This window comes from Schistosoma mansoni, chromosome 1 (assembly GCF_000237925.1).
Source record: "Schistosoma mansoni strain Puerto Rico chromosome 1, complete genome".
NCBI lineage: Eukaryota > Metazoa > Platyhelminthes > Trematoda > Strigeidida > Schistosomatidae > Schistosoma > Schistosoma mansoni.
The window spans coordinates 45758660-45770845 of NC_031495.1; the positions used below are offsets into that span (position 1 = coordinate 45758660).

A 12186-nucleotide genomic window follows, 5' to 3' on the forward strand; every position below is an offset into this window, starting at 1 on the left:
TCCTGACAACAATCTTTTACGTAAATGTCTGCAACTGACGTAAAGAATGTGTCGCTCGTACAGTACCACTATAGGCGACCTTTGTCAGTTTTATAAACATTTTAGGCGAGACTATAATTTATGGACCAGCCAGTCAGAAGCATTTGAGGGATTTCAAGGTCGCAGCACCGATTTCAGTACCTAATGCTCATGTACGATCGGTTCACAGAGGATTTTAGAGAAGACTTGACAATTAAGCGGCTACAATAAATGGGACTACTAAGAAGTTCCTTTATTTGTAATTGCAGTAATCAAACGACTTGTAGACCTTGTGCAGACTACCGTGATATTGTCCTTCGATGAAACATATGTTGAAGGATGGCGTTTGCTAGAATAGGAACCTTTTTCTCTCGATCCGAATTGAGGCTAAGGCATATTATAATAAATGCCGCGAACTGTATAATAAAAGCACCAGTAACATTGGCTGCAATAGTCGCAGATGTCACTGAAACTTTGACTGTTCAGCGGTATGAGTATTGTAGGGATATATGCGTAATAAAAATGACAAACATACACAACCGGAGTACATACAAACAATATGGAAGCTATGTGGTCGAGGCTGAGAGGGTTTTGTGACCTTATCGTGGCTCCAGAGACCGACTATTATGGAGCCATATGGATGAGTTCCTCTACCTTATGCACTACGATTTTAGAACCTTTGAACCTCTCTCTAACCTTGATAAGTTTTCCGACCATATAAAAGAACTGTATCCACTTTAAATCTTCGCTTTTGTATATTTTTAATCTGTGCTGTCTGTTTACTGATTGGCTACTATTTTTCAAGGTAACTTAAGATTCGTACAAATGTCGTCCATAAATTATAGTGTGAGCACATATTAATATGTGGTGAATTTCGAATAAATAGACTAGTGACTGATAATAGCGTAGTGCATCTCGCGTATCGATCAAACCATAATGATATTAACTTTGCTTGACAATATTTCAAGCGAATAGATCATAAATCCGTAAGTGTTTGTGTATGTAGACAATTTAACGCAGAATTCGTCTAATCCCTCCGCGTACATTTGACTAGTGTCTCCATATGTACCTTATATGAAGAAACAAATACCGAAATGCACAAACAATCTTTGAATACCTATCGATACTGTTGTTTTGTAAGAAGATCGATTATTAGAATGAAATCACGCTCAGATTAATTATTTATTCCCAATGTCCGCATTGCTCATTTAACAGTTCGATATGAAAGTGATTTGTTATGAAACGAAAACCAGCGATTGGGATGGTGTTGAGTTTTCGAACGTTTTAGGACTTTCAATTATGCTTCTGTGCGATCGAATTATTGCATCACATATCTCTTATGATCAATAAGTAATTGCTACATTTGACATATTCATTACTATAGGCTAAGCTTTTGGAGAATTCAGCGAAAGGAGATCAAGATTGTGTTTTGTTGTTGGATGCATTTGACGGTCGAGATCGTGTTGTAATATATCTGGCACATGCATTACTGATAGCCAATAAAAACCTACCAACCATTGATCCGTCAAGTCCCTCTACTCCTACGTGGGTAGTATAGGTTCTACTGTAAACAGATAGATCCTCAACTGGTTGTAGGACAGCTTGAATATCAAGGAGAGTGAAAAGTAACCTCAAAGCTGAGAACTAAAACCATGAATCTTATAAAAGTGTGAGATATTTTCTGACTACTATAAATATCAGCAAGTATTTGTTTGGTGATGGTGGCTTAATGGTGAGTTGTCGTCTGTTAACTAGTTTGAACTCTGCTTATTGTCGAGAATGAAGAATTTTCCTCATTTCAAAAGTTGTCATTCTTACTTGAGTGTTTTAATTCATAATGTAGTCCTCGGCTTCAAGGTTGCTTTTCACTCTCCTTGATATTCAAGCTGTCCTACAACCAGTTGAGGATCTATCTGTTTACAGTAGAACCTATACTACCCACGTAGGAGTAGAGGGACTTGACGGATCAATGGTTGGTAGGTTTTTATTGGCTATCAGTAATGCATGTGCCAGATATATTACAACACGATCTCGACCGTCAAATGCATCCAACAACAAAACACAATCTTGATCTCCTTTCGCTGAATTCTCCAAAAGCTTAGCCTATAGTAATGAATATGTCAAATGTAGCAATTACTTATTGATCATAAGAGATATGTGATGCAATAATTCGATCGCACAGAAGCATAATTGAAAGTCCTAAAACGTTCGAAAACTCAACACCATCCCAATCGCTGGTTTTCGTTTCATAACAAATCACTTTCATATCGAACTGTTAAATGAGCAATGCGGACATTGGGAATAAATAATTAATCTGAGCGTGATTTCATTCTAATAATCGATCTTCTTACAAAACAACAGTATCGATAGGTATTCAAAGATTGTTTGTGCATTTCGGTATTTGTTTCTTCATATAAGGTACATATGGAGACACTAGTCAAATGTACGCGGAGGGATTAGACGAATTCTGCGTTAAATTGTCTACATACACAAACACTTACGGATTTATGATCTATTCGCTTGAAATATTGTCAAGCAAAGTTAATATCATTATGGTTTGATCGATACGCGAGATGCACTACGCTATTATCAGTTACTAGTCTATTTATTCAAAATTCACTATATATTAAATTCTTCAGAAAGGTGATGAATATTGCTGGTGTCTCAAGCGAATAATTAGTTTTTTTCCTGGAGTAATGTTAAATCTTGGTATCATCACTCGTTTCTTTCATGCAACTACTCGTGCTTCAGCCAAATATCAACCATCGAGTTTACGGTTTGTACGACATTTCTAAAACACCTCAGGCGCGTTAATCGATACAGTTTTACCATTCCATCAAATGATTCGCCATTTTTTTCTAGTTTTCACTTTCTTGTGACAGTTTGTCTGTTGATTATTGATCAGTTACTTGCTTTTATATTTTTTGTCTATATTCATTCTAAGATTTACATACTTTAAATGTAGCTACTCAATTGATTAGTCGTAACACAACCTGGTAGGCTATATTCCATTAGCATATCAAGATGAAATTGTTGGGCCAAATCCCAGAGTAATTAATGTAATAACAGTATTATTGGTAATAGAGAATTATAGGCATCGAGATTACGATTCAGGAAAATATAAATGAACGAGATTCAGAAGCCTAGAATCCAGGGGGAGACAAAGTATGGACGCACCTTGACCATTACAACTTTTTTGAGCCCTGTCATTCAAAGTTTCTATCCTTTGGTCACGATAATCACGCATACCCCAACTAGGTAGTCTACAACTATTAACATAGCTCAATCCAATTGCCGGTGACTTCTTGGACTGATACCATGTTTCGGTTTCGACACAACTAGTTTTTTGCCAGTTTACTTCTATGCCAGCAAACATTGCCCATCGTGGTAGGCGGTGGATGGGCGTTCGTTACACATGTCCTAACCACTTCACTTGATTAAGATTTACTACGTCATCAATCCATTTGCCATTCTTACCTAATACCTTATTTCTAACCCAGGTATTGCTTACTTACGCGCAATACTTCGAAGACACCTATGGTCGAATACTAATAACCTATTAATACCCTCTATTGTTAATGATCATAGTTCACACCCATAAAGTGAGACGCAGTGAACTACTGCATATTAAACCTGTCGTTTGGGTGGTAGACGGATATCTTGTCTACGCCACAATTGACTCATATTAGCAAAAGCCAGTCGAGATTTTTGAATCCGTCTTGAGATTTCGTCAGACATCGAACCATCAGTACTGATGAGGCTACCAAGTGAAGCAGTCGATACGTCCAACTACTTCACCCCCTATCACTAATTCAGGCTATGATGCCAGCCGATCCTGAAATAACGTTTTGTATCTCGTGGAAGAAAACCCCAAACTATGCTTGGATTCTTGCTTAGGTTGATCAGCTTCTTCACCTAACAGATATATATCTTCTGCGTATTCTGAGTCAGCAAATGAATCTCTCGTTAGAAGACCAACCCCTTGAAAGTCAAATGATGAGATCGTTATCTCTGAAAGCACGTCTATGACATGGTTAAATAAAAGTAGAAAAAGCGGACAATCCTGAACAACACTAGAAGTTACCAATTCCGACGACAGTTTAATACATGCTCTAACTCGACCAGTAGTGTTCGAGTGGAATGGCTGAACAAGGTTATTGTACTTCTTTGGCACGCCTTTCAATGACAGACTGCCACAGGACCTCCCAATAAACGGAGTCGGACGTCGAAAAGTATGTCTATGTTTCAAAACCTTCCGAAAGGTGAACATTTGGTCCATACATCCACGTTCAGGCCTGAAACAAACCTTATTTTCTCGGGTTTGCCCTTCACAAGTTCTGGTTTCACGTCGAAGTATTATTGAAGATAATATTTTAGACGCTATTTTAGTTAAAGTGATTCCTCTGTGATTGTCACAACAGGATTTCTGTCCTTTCTTATAAGGTGAGACGATCGAGACCAGTCAGAGGGAATTGCGTTCAGCTCCCAGATTTTGGCTAAGATTTCAGCCAATTGAACTCTTAAGACTAGACTATCATCCCTAAAAATCTCAGTGATTAGTCCATCAGGCCCTGTTGTTTTCTCGCACTTTAGATTACTTACGGCGTTTTCAACCTCATTAATAGGTGGAGGACTTACATCAGTATGCCATTCAGGTTGTTTGTAGATAGCGGGTAAATAAAAAGTGTGGTTGCAGGCCAGTAGAACTGTTCCCTATAATGTGATGCCCATTAATCCCATCTCCTGGGTTGAGAGTGAGTGATAGCCCCATCTTTTTCCAAGATAGTTTCTCTAACAGCTGGATTTTCAATATCCGTTTCCTTAATAAATATGGACAGTTGTCTGTCGTTAACTATCGCTGTTGCCTTTTCCATCTCTTCTGCTTTCTCTACCCACCACTGCTCATAATCAATACATAGGCTGTTGGTCAGCCCACGTTTAAGTTGCCTCCGCTCCTCGTCGTGTTCGGAGCCTGACATGGAGTTTCCGAGCAGATATCAGTTTTGTAGAAGCCACTGACTTTTCCCAACCTTTCGGCTTAGGTTACTAGAAGATGTCACTGTTGTTTCTACAGCCTTTTGGATATCATACAAAGTTACCTCGGGGTGGATATTTTCACGGTTGACTAACCCTAGTTGTTCCTGAAATATATTCTCATCTTTTTCACATCATGTTGAGCTTTGAGTTGTTTTCTTGTTTCTGGCTTTTCTACGTCCATTATGATCCAGACAAATATGTGCTCGAACCAAAGCATGGTCTGAGTCTAAACATGTGCTCCAGAATGAGCGACAGTTTCCAATCGAGTCTTGCCAACGATGGCTTATAGTAATATGATCCAATCGAGTCCATCGGTGAGTCGGTTTTGGAAGTCTCCATGTCAGACGATGTTTCTCCTTATATTTAAAGTTGGTGTTTACTAGAAATAGACGGTTATCTGAGCATAGTTATAACAGAAGGTTGCCATTATCTGTTCGCCGAGCCTCAACATCGTAAGATCCACCTAAGTGACTTTAGTTTGGTTTAGTTTACCAACTTGAGTATTAAAATTACCTGCCACTGTTACTACATCAGAGCGTGTAGCTTTTTTAAGATGATTGGATAGCTCCCCATAAAACTTATCGTTAACTTTGTCCGAGCTGCAGTCAGTAGGAGCGTAGGTAGAGACATCAAAGAGGCAACGTAGTGTGTCCCTATCTTTTCGAATTTTTGCTGTCCCGTTTATTCAGACGGCGCAAAAGCGACTGTCTGCTGGAATCCATTCTAACAAAGCCTTCTCTGCTTTTAAACTTAATGCTATATAAACATCAGCGAGCGTACGGGAAGTAGCAGCGTAGTCTCCAGGTACTCGAAGTGTAAGTCGTACCTGTTCTTTATGTTGACAAGATGAGGTTAAATTAATGGCTGTGCTTGGATTTGTAAGTGCGTTCCCGAGACGCAAAATATATCGATGGCGCGAGATTCTAGAGTTCTAGTTAAAGAAGCCCATGTTCGTATCTGACACAAGATTCGAACATGGTTACAGGAGACCAGGAATAGCATTTCGTGAACTGAAAGCATTAGTATTGGCGCCCCTTGCATGTCGTAATAACGCAGTGTAGCAGATTCTACTGGAACTCATGATGTGGTGTTAGTCATTTCCACATAAGTAGTATATAACGATAGTCAGGCGTAGAATGTCAGTTGAAGATCGATAAATAAAGAACGAGAACGGAACGAAAAAAGTGATTGGGATGTTGAGTTTTCGAACGTTTTAGAACTTTCAATTGTGGATCATTTATCACACTAATGGCTTAATTAATATTGTCCACTTTTTTGGATATATGGCAATCATATGTCATATATTTTCGACATACATACTAGCTGCTCGTACACCGAACAACCTGCTAAGTAAATCGGTGGTCTAGCGACCCACGCATGCACATGAATCCTCAGTCGAAGTAGTCGAGTGAACCTCCTGCATGCTGATATCAGAATGGCCACAACTACCCCATCTGTGGCAAAGGTTAGTAATTCTATCATGTACATAAGTTTGGAGTCATACTTCCGATAGAAGAAACTTATGTTCTCGATATGCAACCAATGTTCATTCATCTCATTGATACTCAGCAATCGTCGTCCTACACTTTTTCAATGTCAATCTAAACAGAACTTCAGGGATTTTTTGTTTAATCAACGGTCCTTACTTTAATGTCTATACACACATCAAGTATTCAACACAGCAATAATAGCCGATTTGTTTACACGTATAACTGCATGCTGTATCATTCATTACCCACAAATAATACTCGATTACTGCAATTGATATTCTATTCCCACCGCACTGCATACCAGAAAAAAGAGTGTAGCGTTAGTCTCTCAAGGATACACCCTTGTTCGTTACATCCAAGTCAGTCTCACCGTCATCGATAATCATATGTATTGGTATTTTTATCATGCCTTATTACGGCTTACTAACAAACGAGGTTGAGCGCATCTCCCTCAAACGACATAAAACACGCTAGGCTTCACGACCAAAAAGGAATACAACTCTGCATATCTCGTCTCCCAGTCACTATTCTGTTCTTCTGGTCATTCTACTAATACATATTTAACGAACTCGATGCATCTGGTTATAACCCGAACGACAACGTACACTGACTTCGCATTTTATGATTATTACCAATCGCGGTACAGCTATAAATATCATACATCGAGACAGTCATCTTTTTACGGATTGATTAGTTCTTTCCTACGAACAGAAACTCCATGTATGTAAATTCGAATCCAGTAATCGACTCTATTTACTGTACTGCGGCTCACCAGAACATGTTCATATTTCACTTTTCTTTATCCTTATATTCTGTCGGCACCACAGAACATTTTCTGCTATTTTCTACCGTACTTATTTTCCCGATTTATTCTTCTGTCATACCCATAAACGATGAACGGTTTATTACTGTTTTCATGGTATTTCGAATCTCTTATACGAACATGTTATTTTATCGTCCAGACAGTCACGACATAAATGCACGTTAATTTTTGTGCAATTATTAACTTGCTCATAATCGCGTGCGAACATTTCCATTTTTGTTCCAGTCTTTACGGCATTCATGTATTTTTTTGCTTTGGTATGACGCTTTCGTATAATACAGTCAACCCTCACGTGACACTATACTTTATCCGGTATAGCATTCTTTTCACTACTTATTGTTAACGTTATCTATATACCTCTTCAGTATTATTTCCCAAAACACTTTTTCAAATAAATATACTATTTTCTACAAGGGGCTATGTAGTGTAGGCTGCTATTCTAAACCCTCATAGCTTATTCTAGCCTCTGGACAAACCAATTTATCCATTCTTCTCAAGCTACATTTTGACCTTGTTGATTCTCCGCTTATCAACCTTGACTGTTTTTATGTAAGCGTGTATGTGTGTGCATTTGTTATATTACTCACCACATGTCTGTAACTTATTTTTTATCTGACTATGAACATTGATTCACGTCCGGTCAAATCGAGTTGGTTCACTCACCTCCAGTGTGCGTCATTTTGTTACGGTCTCTTCTCTTCGCCTTGTTTCTTCGATCGTTTGTCTGGATAAACGATTGTATGAAATATATGTATTCGAAATCCATTTTCGTATTTGATTTATTTAGTTCCGTTGTTCACCAACGCCATTTAAGTCGATAACTAAATACGAGGAAGCCGACATGAATATTTCAATGACAATCAATCATACGATATCACTGGAGTCATATTCGAGGACCACTAAAGTGATGAGCCCGACGACGGCGAACCTAGCGCAGCAAACAAAATCCAGTAAAAGCAAGTGAGATGGAAAAGACAGTTGTGATAGGTAACACTGGACAACTATACTGACTCATCAATAAAACAGCTTGTAAAAATTCAATAGTTAGTGAGATTTAAAAAGATGGAGCCATGGTCACTCAGTTCAAGAGATTATAACGATGAACAGAGAACTAACGATCAGTTCAACGGAACTCCAGTTACCCATTATTTCCAAGCAACCAGGATGGGGAGTTGGCACTCCCTGCAAATTCTAACTAAGTCAAAAAATTCATATATTATTTGAGAAGAGACACAGCAAGGTCCATTGAGTTTCGAAAATTTATTTTATTGAAGAGTGGTTCATGTTTAACATTTATGTTTTCTATGATATTGTCTAGAGTTTGGCAGTCAAACTGGATTCTATTATGTTTCTATGCGATCGAATTATTGCATTACATATTTCTTATGATCAATAAGTAATTGCTACGTTTGACATATTCATTACTATAGGCTAAGCTTTTGGAGAATTCAGCGAAAGGAGATCAAGATTGTGTTTTGTTGTTGGATTCATTTGACGGTCGAGATCGTATTGCAATACATCTGGCAAATGCACTACTGATAGCTAATAAAAATCTATCAACTATTGATCCGTCAAGTCCCTCTACTCCTACTTGGGTAGTATGGGTTTTACCCAAAATAGAAAAATCCTCAGCTAATTCGATTTCCATATTCGGATCCCAGTAAGTGTGTTTCTAAAATTTTCTCAGTGTGAATTCCATGGTAACACTTTAAATGGTATTCTTATTTTGGAAAGATAGGTATCTGCAGTTGTGAAAGTAAAACTATGAATCCTATAAAAGTGTGAGATATTTTCTGACTACTATAAATATCAGCAAGTATTTGTTTGGTGATTGTGGTTTAATGGTGAAAGTTGTCGTCTGTTAACTAGTTTGAACTCTGCTTATTGTCGAGAATGACGAATTTTCCTCATTTTGAATGTTGTCATTCTTAATTTACTTCCGTTGTTCATAATTTTGTGTCCAGCGTGTTTTTGAAAACTTCTTACTTTTTTGACGAATCATTTAGTTTGATTATTGTGCTTCTTGTGTTTTTCTCTGTAGTAATTCTTCTGTTTTATTTTAGTGCACTCTGACCTTATGGTTGATGTCACTACTTGGTGGAAATACTGATTGTAATTCCGATTCCAACTCTTAATTTAAAGTCTTAATTCTTACCACTCAAACTAATTTCGCAACCGTCTTATGAAACTTGTAAAATGTTAAAGTTTTTCACTGTCTTTTCGATGTGACGTATAGGTCGTCCATGAATTAGTCTTGGCCATAGATTCACCAGTTTCACGATCCTCCTTCCGTTCTTTTATTGCATGTCATCGCATGTTACTTTTTCCTTCAGTGTTATCTATCTCAACCTTAGCGTTTTGATCCCATATCAAGATGGTCAAATCCCTTTGACATTTGTGCGGGATAGATTGCGGCATTACATAAACAGGTTGCTAACCCTTTGTTCAACTTCTTCCACTCGGGTTTGGCATCGGCATTAACCGTTGTGGGCTCTAGAAGGAGCTAAACCCTATGGCGACTTAAAAAATGTGTTGTTTTTTAAAAAGAAACTGCATAATTACAGAAATGTCTAACATAGAATATTTAAAAATAATTTCTTGCCATAATTATACGCGTTACTTTTTACACTCGGCACAAACTCAGCTCTTAACTATACAAGTGATGAATAGAAACTAATTATTGATATGCGATCGAAAGGAAAGGGAATCTGTTTTTTCCACCATTTTTTTCTTAATACCACTAATCCCGATATTCAGTATCGTTCAAATACAGTGATAGAAGCCACTCGAATTTAATTCTCAAAACTATGTATGCTTAAGATATATATACGGACTACCTAAGGTACATAAACCGGATATCCCATTGAGACCAATTTTAGACATGTACGATTCTCCTTACCATACAGTAGAAAAGTGGTTAGTAACCGTTTTAAAACCACTTCACAAACAACTAGTAAAGCACAGTATTAAGGATGTATTCCAATTCGTCGAGAAGATCAAAAACATAAACACGAAAGGTCTAAAGGTGATGTCCTTTGATGTAACGTCATTGTTCACAAATGTCCCACTCAAAGAGACTGTAGAATATATTTTTGAACAGCTTAGAGAACAGGAAGTAGTAACTACAATCCCTGTGGAGACCATCAAAGAATTACTACTAAAATGTACTATGAATTTACATTTCAAATTCAATGGTGAAATCTACAGACAAATAGATGGTGTCGCGATGGGCTCACCCCTAGGTCCATTGGCTCATATATTGGCTGATATTTTTCTCGCAAAACTAGAAAACGGCCCACTGACACAACAGATTAAAAAGTTTTCACTGTACTGCCGATATATGGACGACACGTTCATCCTATGTAACGACTATACTGACTTAATGGAGAAACTTCAGCTATTCAATACAGCTCATCCGTCTATAAAATTCACATGTGATGAGGAAAGTGGAGGTAGAATCGCTTTTCTGGATGTTCTCCTTACAAGGAGAAAAGACGGTTCATTAAGGAGAAACATAAACAGGAAAACATCGTGGACGGGTCAGTGTACAAACTTTCATAGTTTTGTTCCTCTACAGTACAAAAGGAACCTAATTAAGACATTACACCACAGAATCAAGACCTTATGCTCTGGAGATACGGTCGAAGAAGAAACAAAAGCATTATACACGACCCTGAGAGAAAATGGATACCCAGAAAAATTTATAAATAAAAACATAACTAGTAAAAGAGATCATAAAAATATTTAATTGTGAATAAAAAGCTTCTGTATATACGCCTACAATTCAGAGGCGACGCACCTAGTGAAATGGTAAGACTGAAGCTACGGAGATCAATCGAAAGGACTTTTAATGCAGGTAAACTACAACTAATGTTTTCTACACGTCCAATGATCACGCCGATGTTGAAAGATAAATTACCTAGACTAGCCACTTCGTTCTGTATCTATCAATTCAACTGCTCCTATGGGGCAAGTTATATAGGCAGATGTTCTAGGAATTTTATACTCGGGCTCGTGAGCACCTCCCAGTGTGGTTAAGCAAATGTGTAGTCAAAACGGTTAACAGCTCTATTTTGGCTCATTTAGTTCAGACGGGACATAGAGCCAACATCGACCAATCATTCACAATAATATATCGTGTTAACAGCAGTCTACCTAATTCTGTCAGACTGAGAATCCTGCAGACGGCTGAGGCAATTGCTTTTCGGATCATAAAGCCAGAGCTTTGTCCAGCCGCTCCTTTTACCCTGGCCAACTTCAGGGTCAACTTGTTAATAATCAATTTTGTAATATGGTGACATCAATTTGATTAATGTTCATTTTATATCTTAAACTTATTTTATCTACACATCTTACCAGTCATTATTATTATTATTAATATCACACTTGCTAACCTTTTAGATAAATTTATTCAGCATCCACCCCTATTTACTATATCTGACCTAATTCATATTATTCTACATATTACGTAATTTCTGATTTGTAATCCCAATGTTCTATCTCACCCCATGTCAACTATATATATTCTGATAATTTATCTTACGATTTTATTTCACCTATAAACTGATTCAAGTTAACACTACATATTATTCATCGCAACATTAACGATTTTCGATAGAACAATGAGAAGACGTAGTTGATCTGAAAAATGTGATGTATTTGCGCTATACATTTCGAACAATCTGGTCACACATATACTTGTCAAGGCATTTTTATATATGAAAATTAATAAAGGTCAAACAAACAAATAAAAGTACAACTAAAATAACTAAGGGGGGAGAAAGAATAAGAAATTGTCGCGTTATTCTAGGCCATAGA

At 37.5% G+C, this 12186-nt stretch overlaps 1 protein-coding gene across 1 annotated transcript in view; it reads left to right on the forward strand.

Moving 5' to 3' along the window:
- The window catches only part of Smp_196570 (putative spectrin beta chain, brain 4 (Spectrin, non-erythroid beta chain 4) (Beta-V spectrin) (BSPECV)), a gene marked incomplete at both ends in the record, with an annotated part of 57456 nt that overhangs the window by 7395 nt on the left and 37875 nt on the right, over nt 1–12186 (forward strand). Inside the window, one exon of the mRNA XM_018794594.1 lies at nt 8799–9028. Within this exon, the coding sequence (XP_018648992.1) occupies nt 8799–9028 (230 nt within the window). The remainder of the gene's footprint in view (nt 1–8798; nt 9029–12186) is intronic.